Source organism: Mastigoproctus giganteus, chromosome 10, assembly GCF_048544385.1.
Source record: "Mastigoproctus giganteus isolate SK-2022 chromosome 10, ASM4854438v1, whole genome shotgun sequence".
In the NCBI taxonomy this organism is placed as follows: Eukaryota; Metazoa; Arthropoda; class Arachnida; order Uropygi; family Thelyphonidae; genus Mastigoproctus; species Mastigoproctus giganteus.
Window position 1 is genome coordinate 167,192,503 of NC_143584.1, and position 17,815 is coordinate 167,210,317.

Genomic DNA, 17,815 nt, shown 5'->3' on the forward strand with positions numbered 1-17,815 from the left:
ACTTGGACTGATGATGACGGACATCATGGCGAGATCCAATCTTCCTTACATTTTGAAAGTACAGCTCTAAAACGGTGTTCGCAGGCCAGCCACTAGTTTGTACACGAGACCAAACCTATCGGTAACTCTTTAGGAGACTTCCAGATCAGCTAGTGTATAATCTTGCTACCTCTACTCTGCCAGATAGATAACTGGAGGGAGTCCGAGCAGTATGTATGCAGGGGGGCATTGTCAAGGCCACGTTATGTCAAGGATCAGGGTATATTCTTACCATGTGCATGCCATATCCAAAAATTTCATTACTTCATACAGCATGTCCTCAACCCCAATTTTTTTACTATTGAATACACCATGAATTGTGAAACTAATAGAGTACGCTTATCTGTGAAAGATCTAAACCTCCCAAACACTTCCTAATTCATTTCACAAATACACGTGGTCTCAATTCTAATCTAAACAATGTCCATTTCCACTTGCAGTCTGCCAAACCCCATGTACTTTTTCTGACAGAATTTCAGTTATCAGTTAATTCAATTACTGCTCATCGCACTTGCCCAAATTATTCGCTGCATGAGTCCTTTCGCTTCAAAGGTGGTACTTGTGCATATGTCCATTACAATATTCCCTGTAAGAGACTTGGTAATTTGAAATCGCCCCTTTTCGATCTTCACTGGCTTAAAATCTCTCTACCTCATTATGTCAAATTCATCTGTTGTCTCTACCGTCCTCCCAACTACACTAATCACTTGGAGATCTTTCACTTCCTCTCTTTGCATCTTGACTTTCTCTAGTCAAACTTTCATAAAAGTGAGGTGATTTTACGTGGTGATTTTAATGTTCACAACTCCAGCTGACTTCCATTTTCTAGTCACACCGACCCAGCTGGTTGAGATGCTGAGACTTTTGCAATTACTAATGACCTTACACAGATTGTTCATTTACCTACAAGAATACTGGACAATCCTAACCATAAAGCCAACACGCTTCATCTTTTACTCACAAACAACCCTTCTAAGTACATGGTGAAAGTGAGTGGTCCTTTAGGAACCTCAGATTACAACTTGGTTGTCTCTTCTCCAATGGAACTTTTATCTCATGGATATTCCCAATCTCATATTGTTTGGTATTACAAGAATGCAAAATGGGATGACCTGCAAGATTTCTTTTCCTTGGTCGGGTTACTGTTTCAAAACTTCTGATGTCGATGTTTGCTCAGATTGTGTCAGTGAAATTATTCTTGTAGGAATGGAATCCTTTATCCCACACTCAACTTTAAAATCTCGTCCTTTATATAAACTTTGGTTTTCCAATAAATGTACTAAAGCCGTTCAGGAGAAGAACGTTGCATATCATAATTGGCTTGTTTACAATTCTTCAGTTTCATTTTCTGCCTACACCAAAGCTCACAACAATTTTAAAGCAGTTATTAATCAGTCCAAACTAGATTTTGAGCAGGCTAATAGTAGAAAACTTGCTTGGCTACCTAATGGTAGCCAAGCATTCTGATCTCTTACCAAAGCTATTGGCAACAACCTTTGCTCAAAACCAGATGGTTCTGTTGTCACTTCAGTCAAGGATAAAGCTGACCTGCTAGCATTCCATTTTTCTTCGAACTCATGTATTAATGATCTTGGTAAAACACCTCCCACCATTCCCAACATGCTTGCTCTATTCAATTCCTCCTGTGGTCTTCTGTCAAAAGGATGTCAGAAGGATTTTGACGAATCTTGATGCTAAGAAAGCTCCCGGTCCTGATGGTATTTCTCCACTTGTTCTCAAAACCTGTGCTCCTGAACTCACTCCTGTTCTTTGCCGCCTTTTTTTCCCCACTTCCTAATTTCAAAGGTATTTTTCCTTCTGTTTGGAAATTTGCTCATATCCAGCCAGTTCCCGAAAATGGCGACAAATCCCTCCCATCCAATTATCGTCCCACTGCAATTACTTCTACTCTTTCTAAAGTAATGGAGAAATCAATTAACTGCCAACTCTTAAACTACCTAGAAACCTTCTGTCTCATCAATGATCACCAGTATGGATTCTGTAAGTGTCGAACCAATGGTGATATTCTGGCTTACCTTACCCATTTATGGACAAATTCAATGGAAAAGTTCGGTGAAACACAAGCAGTTGCTCTTGACATCTCAAAGGCTTTCGATTGTGTTTGGCATAAAGGTCTTCTAAACAAGCTTTCATCTTATGGTTTGCCAACTGTTTTTTGTAATTGGTTATCCAGTTTTCTCTCTGATCACTCAGGGAGGATGATGGTAGATGGCTCTGTCTTCTAACTTCTCCACTAATGCTGGTGTCCCCCAAGGTTCAATTCTTTCCCCCACTCTTTTCTTCTTATATATTAATGACCTTCTTCCCTTGACTGGAAATCCTATCCACAGTTTTGCTGATGATAGCACATTGCATTCCACTTTCCATTTTGAGAAATCTTGCCCTAGTCAATCAGCTTCAACTTCTCAAATATCCGCTACCAATTCCTTAAATGCCGATCTCCAGGTAATTCTCCAGTGGGGCAAAGAAACTTAGTTGATTTCAATCCTTCTACACTCAGCGTTGTCTTACATCTTGCAAAAAAGATTCTTCTGCTCCTATGCTTATATTTGGTGACACTCCGATTTCTGGGCAAGATGATACATCTCTTTTGGGGATTACCTTGACTTCTAATCTCTTTTGGCACAAGCACATTACAAATATTGCTTCCTCTGCATCTAAAAAACTTGGTTTTCTGTTTCGCTTTCAGTGTTACTTTTCTTCCAAAGAACTGTTCACTCTGTACAAATTGGAAATCCGCCCTACCATGGAATATTGTTCCCACATCTGGGGCGATGCCCCCAAAACCTCTCTCAGGCTTCTAGATTCCATTCAGAAGAGGGCAGTTAGGTTAATTAATGGCTCCTCTCTAACAGTCTCTCCACTTGCTGTCTCATAGACGTACTGTTTCTGCTGCATGCCTTTTCTACAGATGGGCACTGTTCTTCTGAAATGGCTTCTATAATTCCTGCTCTCTCATTCAAAACAGTCCAAACATGTGCCACCACCAGCCAACATCCATTTACTATACAACTTCAAACTCACAGAACCAACTTTTCATCTTCCTCGTTTATTCATTCAACAGCTGTTTTCTGGAACAACCTTCCTTCATACGTATTTCCTGAAAATTACAGGCTACAGAAGTTAAATTCTAATATCAACAAATATCTTCTCACATCTTCTCAACCTCCAACCCAAGCATGGTTCTAAATACCATAGGTTCTAATACCTTTAGTGTTTGGGGTTTTCATTAAAAAAAAAAATTACTGCTCAAACGCCCTAGAGAAATACCAAAATTTGACTTGAAAAATTACCAACTAAATACAATATATAAAGTAAATTTAGTAAAGTCATTTTTATTTGCAGATCATATTTTAAAATTGTTTGTTTCTGTAACAGAAAACACGATCTTCAAATTGAAAGAGGTATTCGTCGTTAAAATTGTTATTTTTTATATTCTTTCTACAAAATTAATCTAAGAAGGTAAATTTTTACTTACTAATAAATATACAGAGTTATATTCATATATTTTTACAATATACTAAATACTGTCGGGATTCTCGACTGTCAGGATTTTGTGCCAGATCCCTCTTACAGCTACCACTAATACTCCTCAAACTAGAATCACTTTGTTTTGTTCATAAATGAGGGAGGAAACTCCACAACTAACTTCATTACTCACTGAAAAATGCATTTTCACTTGTTATATATAAAAAGTGAAAATTTATATTTATTAAAAACATGAAGAAATTCAGAACTTTCATTTGCATCTTGAAGTATCCTAAAAATTAAAACTTGGAAACTTAAAAATCATAGGTGTCCTACAACTACCTTTTCTTCTTTATTTTCTGATAGTCCAACCGGAAAGCTTTTAACATCATCCTTTGCTTCAACTTTAATGTCAAGTCCAGGTTGACAATTTCCACTAATTGCTGATGATGGCTGAGGAGCAGTAGGAGTAGGAGGAAGTTGGGATGTTTGAGTACTTGGCAGTGCTAACAGTTGTTGTTGTTGTTGCTGCTGCTGCTGCTGCTGCTGGCGGCTAAAAGAAAATAACCCGAATTATAAATCTTTAAGAAGTTATTTGGAATGTGATTCTAAGGGATACAGAGAAAAATAATTTTACCACCACTTTCATAAATATTCTGTTCCTCACTATAACGAGATGAAGTTATTATTTATAACCTATGAGGATTGAAATGGTTAGAATGACTTGAGTGATTTATATCAGATATAAACCAAACACAGTAAAACTTAAATTTAAAAATATATAATAAAAACAAAGCTACAAATCACTTTCTATAGTTAAAGTGAACTATGGTTCACTTTAATTATAGAACTATTTAAGCTTAGGTTTAAAAATTCCTAAATCTGCACTAATTCATGTGGTTTTAGTGGTGAAACATTTTTCTGAAAGAAGGACGAGTGAGAAAAAATAATCATGCAAAGAAAGGAATAAGTAGGTAAAATAATTCCTATGTAAATAAATGAAGACTAAAAGACACTGAGTCAGTACCTTATTAACTGCAACAGATTGAGTGGTGCAAAGTTATACACAGCTAGTTCACTTTAATCTCTTGATAACATAACTTATTTACATTCATTTGGAATAATTCCAAAAACAAAAACACTTCAGTAAAAAAAAAAGTGCAGCCATTATAAACCCACTGCAGGATGGAAGCCTTTTCAGCGATTCATGCTGAGAGAAATGGACCATAATCTGCCACGCTGGTCCAGTGCGGGTTGGCAGATAGACCGTATTCAGCAGTCAGGGGCTTGAACCCTGGTCTACTCAAAGAGCATGTGCTACTGCACTCCCGCTCCTGACCACTCGGCTACGGAGGCCGTCATCAGCCTTACTTGCCTTTATGCTCAAAAGTTTTTCTAATAAACAATCATCTGTAATTACGAAATCACTAAATTCACATGGCTCAGCCTCATTCACACAGCCTCTTCTGAGCATGAAGGGTCTTTCGTCAGTAAATTTAACTTTACTGATAAAAGTACCTATTCAATTCATCTACAATATCAGCTCAGTTATCTAAGCCTTTCCCCACACCTAGTGCGCAAGGGTCCAATCTGTTAGCTTTCTTCTTCATTATATTCACATACATAAAAAAATTTCTTGTCCCCATTCATTGCTCTCTTAGATAATGCTTTCTCATAAGCAGCCTTGGCCTCCCTAACCTTATTTGTGGTACTATTACAGAGCTACTTGTACCTGTTGTAGGCTTCAGTACTTTTCATTGCTCTGTAACTATCCCATGCTATCTTTTTTAATTCAATTAAATATTTGGCATCCTCCTCCTGTAATATTTTCATAATGGTATGTATGCATTCGTGGCGTCTATAATTTTTGCTTTATAAGTATTCCATGATTCAAATGTATTCGCCCTCCCTCAGCAATCTTCCCGATTCACTGATGCCATATAGTGCCTTAATCTGTCAACGTCCCCTCTTCTAAAGGTAAAACCCGTACCTTTAACTATAACTACTACAACATCTTTCTTCATCGTCCAACTGATGATTGCATGATCACTTCCTGACAATGGTTCCTCTACTTTAAGTTCCGTGATGTCATCTGATTTGTTAGAAATGATGAGGTCAAGAATATTCTCACCATTCTCTAACACGCTGTACAAATAATAATCATCTAGTTTATTTTTAAAAAAATTTCCCCGTGGCTAGTTTCCCTCCCACTTATGGAGATGATTAAAATCGCCAATAAGACATTCATGCTAGCTTGCTGTCCATTCCAGCTTCATGTAAAGATTCTCATCATATTATTCTGGTCTGTAAATTACTTCCACTCACATTATACCTTGCTTACAACTAACTCACACCAGAGATTCTATGCTGGCAGATGCAACTTCAGACTCAGCAAAAGCTCTTTTCACACTGAGGCTGCTTTTGATAAGAAGCATGACTCCTCCACCCCCTCTATCCTTCCTAAATACATTATACATACCATAGTGGAACTCACCATCCCCAATTTCTGGGTGGCACCACATTTCTGTTAGCCCTATTATATCAGCATTAGTTGTCCTAACCAGGAGTTCATATTTGGCCATTTTATTGACAACACTTCTGACATTGTAGACACAGTTAAGACTATGAAATATTCTATCATTTACTAGTTTTACTAACCTTTGAAGTTATTTAGGTTGGTACCCCAAGCTTTGATCTTCCTCCTCGTTTGAAACGTTGCTATCCTCAGAACATCTTATCAACATCAGCTATTGTGGCAACAAACAAGAATTCTTGAGGTGAATGCAAACAATACTTTGACCCATACCATCAGATAAATGAAGATCTAAATAACCCTTCTCCCACTCCACAACTGACAGTTTCCCACAACCCTTAAGGTATCCTCAATGATACTGGCAAAAATCCTTGCAATACCATTGTTCAAATGAATACCATCTCCACAAAACAGATTACTTCTACTTAAAAACATAGGCCACACTGATAACATTTTCTCTCCTAGAGCCTTCCCTTCAAGTAATCCCTCTATCATGTCTGGGCAGAATTTCAGACATACACATTGCCCTAATTCGTGGCATTTCTTCAACGTAGTCCTATATTTATCCAACAGATGGTCAGGTTGTGTACCCATTAGTCCCCACATGTACAATGAGACTCTCTTTACCTCCCTTAAAATCTGACAATCTGTTGGCAACACCATCAACTGTTGCTCCTGGCAAACACACACTGGTTCTGGACCACCTATCTTTATTACAAAAAATGTTACCATTTCCCTGAAAAATAGTCTCTCAACAAAACTAGATCACCTTTGACCAGAGCAGTCTGCACTTGACTATTCTTTTCTGGGACTTGAATTGGCAGGTGCATCACTTGGCAGGTCATGAAGTCCCTGACAAGCTCCCAGTTATATTTGTTTCTAGGCAGGCACTCATTCTTCATTAACTCAAATTCTTCTCATAATGCACCAAAATATAATTTGAAATCTGTACACTCGTACTAGATCAGTCTTAGAATACAAGCCAACAGGCTATACAAATGACAAAGTCACGACTCATACCAGAAATGACCGCAGGAATTTCTGTTTGAGTCCTGATATCCTTGGACTTGGTATAGTAAGTGGATCTTGAAGCAATCATTATTTAAATAAAATTTGAACCTTTGAAAGATTATGAAATTTAAATTTACAATATATTACAGAATTTATGTTATAACAAAATACTGCAGAAATTAAACTGTTGACAAAACTTTAACCACTATAGAAGTTAATTTAAGCTACCAAATGAAAGTTAGAAAGTTCCTGCCAAAATATTGATAACAAAGGCTATTTGAATATTAAGCTGTAGCTTTTCAAATACTTTACAAATTTAAACTTACAATATACCACGGAATTTAAATCAACAAAATATTTCAGAAATTACACTGCTGACAAAACTTTTAACTACTAATGAAATTAAATTTTTATGCTCCCCAATGAAAGTTACAAGTTCCTGCCAAAATATCAATAGCAAAGGCTATCTGAGTATTAATCTGTAACTTTCCAAATACCCAAATAAAAAAATAAAAAAACTAACCTACGTGACTAAGGGAATTCAAACTATATATTAACTAGTTTAGCCTAATTAAAGAATAAGGAAGGCATTTCATTATATAGCATAGGCACCTATAAGAGTTATGTCAGTTGGCTATGCATTATTTATAGTGGAGGTACCTGTACCAATAATGCTCACCCAACCACAAATTCAGTCAACTGCCATCCCACAAATACTGGATAATTTGGCTTTTACAGTATTTGACATAATCATAAATGAAAACAATACCATGCCACTTAAAAAAATTGCATTAAGGCTTAAATATTAAAGAAATTGTTAAAGGGAAGTTATAAAGAGAACTGCTTCACTACATATAGCACACTTTTCCTGAGCTGCAGGATTGTAGACTGGTTCAAGTCCATAGAAAAGTTTTGCTGGTCTGTGAAACTTTTATTATTATTATTTATTACAATTACTTCACTGGTCTGTGGTAGAAATTTTAGGAAATCCACCAGCAAAACAGCTTAGGATGAGAACTAGTGATTTAAACAATTTAAAGATGAACACATGCAAAAATAAAGGTCCTGGTGCTTCGAGTGTCTGAGCATCTCCAGTTGATGGCTGATCAAAACATCATCACTGTTGTTGCTACACTGCATGAAAAGTGCTGTATAATTCTGATAAGGCTTACTAATATCACAAATATATATCACTGGACGGTATTCATATTACAATACACAACTACTTAAACAAGTCATCTTTGCATGTTGGGTTCCAAGACTACTGTTACATCAGGACAAAAGCATGTGCCCATTTAGAGAGAGAGAGAAAGAAAGAGAGAGAGAAAGTGGTGTGGGTTACCTTAGGCTCTGATGAATGCTAGGATCGAGTCTAGGATCGAGTTATGTAGCGTGAGGTAGCATTAAACAAAGGAAATATGACAGTGAGATGACTACATACCAGAAATCTATATTAAATGTGAGTACCTGGTTATGGGAGATTTCAGTCTGTCCCATATTTACTAGAGTGACTCTGAGGAGAAACTCATCATAGAGGTAAAAATTTTTAAATCAAATGAATGATTATTATCTGCAACAGCACATTAAGAAAAATACTACAGGCAAAACAATCTGGAGCTGTTCAGTACCATAAGGTTAACAGAACAGGAACCCTTTGTGAAGAATAATCATGAAATGCTAAGGTGGTGTTGATAATAAGTGAGGACTCAGTTGTTAAAGGTAAGGCATTGATTTTAATTTCAGGAAAGAGGACTGGCAGTCTAAGATGCTACATAGCCTCTGCCAACTAAGAAGACAATATGGGAATTATTACACTTTAACACATTTTCAAAGAGGTTCTGCCTATTTATATTTCTTGGTCTTTATGAATTTGGGTATACTGATTCTGAGTTTGTTTATTCATACTTTTTGCAAAGTGTCAGTGTGCAACAATATCAGATTTACTAACGATGTTTAACTTCTGTATAGAACAGAGTATTAATCTTTACTGCAGGTAAACAACAAGCTAAAAAGAAAATGTAAATTATTCTCAGATGAATCAAAAAAATATATATATATCTTTAAAAATTGTACATTTGAAAGTGTCTTTTTTTGGTCTGCATAATCATCCCTGAACCAAGAACCATCATAACTTCATCCCAGCTTCCTCAATGCCTCTTCTCTACTTGTTTTATGTCCTGGTGGAATTTCTTCACATGCTCCTTACTAACACCATCCAGACTTGGCCTAAAAAAATCCAGGTGAGAGTACAAGTAATCGAACTTGAGTGACATTCTACATCTATTTTTTCCATAATTTTCAGTCATCTTGTCAACCAGATGTTTGTAATTTTCACCATTCATGTTATGAAGAAAGTCATCCACTATGAGGTGAAATGATTCCTAAGCATTTCACACAATGGTAGTCCTTTTGTTTTCCAGTTCTTGAGAAACCATGATCTGCTTAATTGTAAAGTAATAAACATGCACAATTGTAAAATTTCTCTTCTGGTCCAATATCATGTGAGGTGCACCTTTTTGTTTGCAAATTATATAGCTAATATTCCCCCTCTTTTTGTATAATTATTGAACTGGCTTCTATTTATATTTCATTATTTGTAGGATAAGAGAAATTTACCTCAATATGATACGTAGAACACTTCCATATGACACTGCAGAAATTAAAATGAATAAAAGATTAAAGCAAAACGATTACAATAAAAAATTAATTGAACGCAAAAATTAACTAAAATTCAAAAAAACAATTTAAAAAAATTAATTAAAAATCAATTAAAGTTAAACGTAAATTTGAAAAACTATTTTCCTTCCCCTTTGGTTTTTCAAATTTACACTTAACTTTAATTTATTTTTAATTAATTTTTAAAATTGTTTTTTGAATTTTAGTTAATTTTTGAATTGTGTTCAATTTATTTTTTACTGTAATCAATTTTGTGTTAATTTTTTATTCGTTTTAATTTCTGGAGAGTATCATACTGAAGTGTTCTACATAACACATTGAGGTAAATTTCTCTTGATACCAATGTAGAACATATTGAGCACCATAGCTCTGTTATATACTATCAAATTTATATTTCATATAAACTAACAGCTGGTGGCTGTAATTTTCTTCATTTTTAGTGTTCACTGTGTATTTACTCTATGCCAGAAACAATGTTTAGTCACAGCATCAACACTTTTGGTGAAAAAATTGTTAGAACTTTCAGATTAAGAATTTGATTTGCTTTTATCCAATTGTGAGGATGATGTTATTTTGAATCCCAACAATATATCTTGCAGCAGTAATGAAGAAATTGATGGCAACCTATCAACCAATGCTCATATGGCAAACTGGAGACCAAGAAAGGTAAATGATGTCTCATTCAAATATTTCCCCTTTTCTGTTTCGAATTGTGGATTTTGGGTAATTCTCAAGTATTCCAAAAACTAAACTTGAATATTTTCAGCTGTTTTTTTTTTTACCAATTCTTTGTTTGAAGAAATTTTGAATGAAACAAATAATTATGCCAATGAAACCATTCAAATAAGTTACTTCCCAATTGTTTAATATGGTGAGATGGTTTCGGTTTCAATAAATGAACCAAGCCAGGATTGCATTCTGGTGAATGTTTCAAGAAATACCACACACTAAAATCATATAAATAACAAATATTTAAAATATGTCTGAAACTTTTTTTTAAATGTTTTTTCAGGTCATTTTTATATAATAACTCATGTAAACACAAGTATAAATAATGTTTGAAGAGCTCATATTCAGTATTCATTTTTCGCATTTTCATGCTGGACTAGAACAGGAAGACAGCAGAAATAAGTTAACAATTGCATTAGGAAATTTTGAAAAGACATTATATATATTTTAAGATATCACCTTGAGGATCCAATGCTTTAACAAATTGATTTACCCATCCCATCATGCTATGGAGTGGTGTAAGCAAGGCATGTTTACTACATTGTGTATATGCATGGCTGAAACTCAATTCTGGAAGAAATCATTCTCTTCTAATGCTGAACTACCATGCTATGTTCCAGAGACAGAGAAAAACAAGGGAACTTAGTGAAACAACTTATCAACTGTAGAAGGAATCCACCTTGAAATCCCCACAGAAATCCAATTTATACTGGTCATGCTTGATTTATAGGGTTCACGTTTTTAGTCTTTAATATGAACAGTGCACAATAGGAAGTGATGGTATACCCTGTCATTGAGTATCATGATTTGAGTATCACAGGGGACAAGGAGTTTTATACATATCAAAATATACAGAAGAAAATAAAACTTGACTCTTTAAACAAGTTATGAATAAAAAATGTGGCATTTTACTTGAACAGGCTTCTGAGGGATAATTCCAACTCTCCTGTTCAACACAGGATTATCCTGTTCAGGCAATTCTGAAGACACTTCTCTGGAAGTTGGATTGGAAATTTAAGTTTTCAGCATTGGCACTGGAGCAATAGATGATGGTACATTGGGATGTGTTATGGCTTTTTGGTCTGCAGACATTTTAAACATTGATATATCCACCATACAAAACTAGCAGTCACCATGATGGATTGTGAGCACTTTGTGTTCAAGGTATATCAAAAGAAATAAACTTTACTAAGAAACCATTCCTCTAATGTTGACTTGCAACTACCACTCTAGAAATGAGATGCCAAAAATTAGTCATGACTCTCCAAAAACATTCTAAAATGCCCTAAATCAGTTAGCCACAATCTCAAATGAAGAGAATTTTAGTCTAATTAAAAAGTGTTAAGAGTTTATTACAAAGTAGAGGGCCAAGATGATGGGTAAGTGTAGGGGAATGGAGTGGAGAGATGATCACATTATTGATTCAAGTCATGTCCCACCCCATCCCATCAAACTAGTAATGAGCAGAGCACATTGACGTTTAGATGTCTTATGCCTTTGTTACAATCATAATGGATATAAAATCAGAACATTTGTGCATATAGTTTTGTGCTAAGAATGGGAAAAACATAACAGAAATCCTCCAAATGTTAAGAACTAAATTTTGTGATGCTTGTTTAATAAGGATATTGCTAAAAGTGAATGGAATGTTTTGAAAATTGCCAAGAATCGGTTAAAAATGGCCAACATTCAGGTCAACTTCAAGCAATGGTTACCAAAAATGGTTACCAAAGACTGTGAAAAATCAGCACTTAATCATTTGAAAAATTGCTGATGAACTGGCAGTCCTTTGGTTTGTGCTAGGCAATTCTGATTAAAACCCTGGTGTGATTTTAATTGTGATGTGTCACCAAAATTTGTTTCAAATTTGTTAAATGAAAACTAAAAGGTTTACCACCGAAAAAGTGCAAGAAGAGCTGAAAATAAGGCTGGAAATGGACCCTAATTTCATCAAACTGCATTATATTATATGGGTTTGTGGCTATGATCTTAAAATGAAATTCCTGTCATACTAATAGAAGTCACCAAACTTGCCCCAACCAAAATCATGATGGGTTCAGTCAAATTTGAAAAAAAGTTGCTTATTATTTTCTAAATTCAGATCATTCTTTCATTATGAATTTGTTCAGAATGGTCAAATGATAGACCAGGCCTAACACAAAGGTTCTCAATCTAACTGAGGTAAAAAATTATGAAAAACACCACCAGCTGTTTGAAAATGGTGGATGGTTTCCTCCACAATGACAATACTTCAAAAAAAAAAAAAAAAAAAACCCTTTGGGTAGTACTCCACCCTCTGTGTTCACTTAATCTCTATACCAAACTCAAAATGAAGCTGAAAGGACAAAGATTGGATGAAATTTCAACTATCCAACGCAAAAGTTGAATTCAACTAGTTCACAATGGAAAACATCCAGTGATGTTCCAGAAACAGAAATGCCAGTTGTCTGTACGTTTTGGAAGCACTGACCGAATTCATTGGTTACATCAGCTATGCTGTTGACTTTTCCACAACTGTTACTCTAGTCAATCTGATTTGCACTTAGCTTCTTTATATTTTGTTAAATGTAAAACATTGTCCCCATTTTTTTTGATTTTTTCTAGTCAGTGACTTCTTATACTCAACCCTGTCAGTCTAACCAATACTTCAATATTATTATTTAATACTCTTTATACTACTAGGTTGGCTAGCATTGGTTATTATGTGAATTCACTGACTAAAAGAGTAAGGAAAGGGGACAAGGAGTTTTTATACATATCAAAATATATAGAAGAAAAGAGAAAATAAAACTTGATTCTAAATAAGTTATGAGGAAAATCATTGTAAACATTAAACTGGTGCTTTGTGGAACTGATCCTTACAGAAAGACTTCCATTCACAGAAAAGAGAAACTGTGCTAGTGAACAAGTTCATATAAAATCGGCAATATGGAAATTACAGAGATGTTTACAAAAACCTTTGTCTTAAGAGAAGACTACAAACTATTATTTTAAAAGGAAGCAGCAAGGGAGTGCATTAAAGTTAATTATGAAGGCTTCATTGGACTAAGGGTTAATTCTTTGGAATTGGAGAAGTACCATTGCATTTCTAATCTATAAAGGTACCTAATTATATATCTGTTATAACAGAACAAAGTAAGTAATTATAGACTGGTTGGTATGATTTAAGCTATAGGAAAAAATCACAAAGACGATGATTAAGAATCCCACACAAGGCCACCTAGATCAGCATTTTTCAAATTGCTTTTGCCTGCAGAACCCTTTTTGTAAAACTAAATTTTCTGCAGAACCCTAATAGCTTTAAAAATAACAATAAATCAAAAACTAACATGTACAAATTTAAAAAAAATTAAAGCACTTGCAGAACTGGGATCCCTTTAAAAAAAAGGTTTTTTTTTTTTTTAAAGTTTCACTAGAAAGTTTCACTGCTCCATTAAGTTCTGAACTTTGAATACTTCTTAATTATTAGTAAAATCAATGACAGAGCTCACTCTTGTGCATCAGACAGCACAGCACAGCAGCAATATTCAAGGCAGAATGCACTGGTCCCACAGGAGCTAGTTATTGTCGGTTATTCTATTGTCAGGGAAACATGAATTATGTTGTGCAAGAAGGATAGGTGGAAGAGTATCAGGGTATGTCTGCCGGGGGGGGGGGCAAAAGTAGATGTTGTAGAGCAGAAATCATCTTTTAAGGGCACAAAAGGTGATATTTTTGTACATATTGGCACTGATATTAAAAGTAAGATATCTGAGGATTTGCTTAACAAGTACAGCACAATGTTGGCAAAAAAGTCATGAGTTAGAACTGAATTTGAAAGTGTCTGCAATCCTGCCAAGACAGATATGATGAGAGCTCTCATCATATAACATATGATGAGGGCCTTATGAATCAATTCGGTACTGGAGAGGTTGTGCAAGGCTCATGGGGGTAGAATTTTTCACAGCATGGTCTGTGCTGGTTAACAGGAGAGACTGTTTTTATAGGGATGGAATACACCTGAATAGAAGGGGTACAAGAATATTTGCTGATATTATCAAGGCAGTGATATGTGGGTGGAAAAATTGCTAGCTTGGGGGGGGATACATGGAATAATAGTTTAACTAGAGCTGCAGGCAGAGGTGAAAGTGATTCTTGCATTGCTACTATTGGTACATGCAGCAGCCTAGAAAGCAAGGTGTCTGGGATTTAAGGCTTTGCTATGGGTCATCATGGAAGAAAATACATGGGCTGTGTTAGGGTAACTAAGAATAAGAACACGTGCATATATATACAATAAGCGGCGTTTATAGTGATCACAGGTTAATAGAATCAGCCGTTTTATAGAAGCAAATATCAAAGAACCAATTCAAATCAATAAAATGCACTAAACTTTCATTGTTTATTAGAATCACATCTTTGGTTATAAGAACCAATTTTAAAAATGCCTTGTGATATTTTTCTAAAGCACATTTCTGAAGATCACAACCATAAAACAATAAAAATTGCAGTTTTTGGTACATTGGGCTTCTTTGTGCAATCTGTTATAAATGGGTAGTAAACTTGATCTTATTGCATTTGCGATAATATCGATAGCTGGAATTGCGTGTGTTTTTATGTTATTATGGTGAAATGTGTTTCCCCTTCACTGAAATTTTCAATCATATAAAAAACAAATTTTCAGAATCTGCTCATTCCTATATCTAAACTTCGTAAACTTTTAACTCTGTATCTCACTTACGCATGTGTTAGTTCCAATTTGTGCGTGCCGTGTGCTTTGTAATTGATTGAAGCTTATTTTATTTTTTTACTCTGTTTTAAATTTTACTACCTGCAAAAAAATGTCAGTGACCAGAAAGAGAGTGAATTTGAGCATAAAAGATGTTACAAATTATAGAAACATACAACTAAGTCACAACAGTGACTTAGTTGTCACTGGGAGTAATTGTGCAGGGAGTAATTGTGCAGTCAGATATGAAGTTTTCTGAGCAATGCAGACAGGCTGCCAGGGCAGGGGTTTTGTCAATGATATATAGGAATTTTGCTAGCAGGGAGAAGGAGGTGATTGCCTCTCTGTATAAGGCAATGGTCAGGCCACGCCTTGAGTACTGCGTACAGGTCTGGAGGCCTAATTTTAGGAAAGATGTAGATTTACTTGAGCGTGTACAGAGAAGGGCAACAAGATTGGTGAGGGGAATGAAGGGATCCTCTTACCAAGAGAGGCTTAAGTTCTGCAAACTGCAGTGGCTGGAGACTAGGCACCTGCGTGGTGATCTGATTGAGGTATATAAGGCCTTGAATGGGTTGAGCACGCTGAATTCTGATGGGTACCTTACACTTGTTCAGATTACGAACCTAAGGGGGCATAAATTCAGATTAAGAAAAGACAGATGTAGAATAGATGTGCGGAAATTTGCCTTTAGCCAGCGGGTGGTTAATTGCTGGAACAAACTTCCATCTGTCGTTGTGGAAGTTGATAGGTTGAATAAATTTAAGGAGGAACTGAACAGGCATTTGGAGGGAATGGTGTGATTTTTTTATTTTATTTTTTTTTATTATTATTATTTTTTTTGGCTGATGCTGCATAAGCTCATACAGTTGCTTTCTTGCATCACATGCCACTACTACTACTATATATATTACACACACACACACACAGTTGGTCATCGACTTACGACCGACTTCTGTTCTGACTGACAGGTCGTAAGTCGATCTGGTTGTATGTCGGCCATATTTATTAACAGTATTTTTTAACCTTTCTAATCTTTTTATCATCTTTATAATTTATTTTTATAATCTTAAATTTTTATCATCTTTTATTTTTCATTTTAAATACAGTGTTTTTATCTTTTACTTAGCGAAACTAGGCATACGTTTCTATGCCTAGGCTATCTCTCTCTATGAGGTTAAATTCAAACGTTCTCTACATTTTAATTGGTTTATTATTCATACTGTTTATAAAAAAACAAAACTACAATCTATAATTATATTGTACATAATGTGAAAAATAATACTGTACGTAATGTACTGTAAACACAAAAATACAATCTAAAATTAATGTAAAAATTAATACAAATGAAATTTACAAAATCAAGTTTTAATCTTTGCTTGTGCTGGGTTGTGCATCGTCAGGGTCATGTTCTTGGGTTGAGGTAGGAGATGTTTATTTAAAGAGACATTATGCAAAGCAAATCTTTTTTGAAAACGCTTAAACCACCCAGTACTAGCCTGAAAATCTTCTGCATAATCATGTCCGGCGCATGATTTTAAACTCTGAAACAAACTTCTAGCCTTTGCTTGCACTGTGTGAAGGCTCAGGGGTGTATTTTTTTGTATTAAATCTTCCATCCACATAAACAACAATTTCTCCATTTCATGGATGGGTTCCTGTCATTGTTCGGTTAAAATTGTAGAGTTAATAGGTGAAGAACCTTTCACAGCTTCCCGAATTCTTTCTTTGTCCTTAAGTATCGTCGATACCATGGAATGTGATAACTTCAAGTCACGTGCTATCGTATTAACTTCCTTTCCGCCTTCATACTGCTGGATAATTTTCATTTTACACTCTAAATCAATAGTTTTCCTTGACTTCTTAGCTGGCGTCTATGTAGATGAAGGCATTTTCCTTTTACTAAACATTTTATGCGCATTTCAGTAGAATTTTAATTAATACACCACACACAACAGATGCTTGAAAGCGACTGGGTGTATGTGAGAGAGAGCAACTGAGTGTATGTGCCTGGTGCTGTCCTCAGGCCTCCCGTCATCGATGTGCCTCCTCACCTGGGTTATGGGTGTCCTGAGTAGTGACTTCCTGATTTATTATTAATTTATTTATTGTTTATTTTTTTTTTTTTTTTTGCGGTCGTAAGTGTGGCCGGTTGTAAGTTGCATAGGTCGTAAGTCCACGACCAAGTGTGTGTGTACACACACACACACACACACACACACACACACACACACACACACACACACACACACACACACACACACACACACACACACACACACAATTATACATATATTTGAATAACGTTTAAATATATTTGGAAACGGAATCTTTCATAATAAAAATAAAAAGGCTACAGCATACATCAGAGGCAGCAAAAAGCATATTCCTCTACATGATGCTTGAAATATAACCATACAAATAAATTAGAATAAGGATAAAAATAAAATAATGCCAGCAGTATGGCAAGACAAGAGCAAAAAAAGTCGAAATTAAACCTAAATTCACTCAAACCAAGCAAGGAGGGAAGAGAGGGGTAACAAGAGTAAAAATATTGCAGCAGAAACTCTCTAAAATAATTTAGAAAATTTAAACGTACGAATAATAATTCATTGAGTTTTAAAAGCCAA

The 17,815-nt window shown here is 35.3% G+C and overlaps 1 protein-coding gene across 6 annotated transcripts in view; it reads right to left on the minus strand.

Annotated features, from left to right (window-relative positions):
* Nipped-A (Transcription-associated protein Nipped-A) overlaps positions 1-17,815 on the minus strand; it is a 1,216,281-nt gene that overhangs the window by 1,019,464 nt on the left and 179,002 nt on the right. For all 6 annotated transcript variants that reach the window (XM_090382460.1, XM_090382459.1, XM_090382462.1 and 3 more), the window contains one exon: positions 3,871-4,081. In XM_090382460.1, the coding sequence (XP_090238586.1) occupies positions 3,871-4,081 (211 nt within the window). The remainder of the gene's footprint in view (positions 1-3,870; positions 4,082-17,815) is intronic.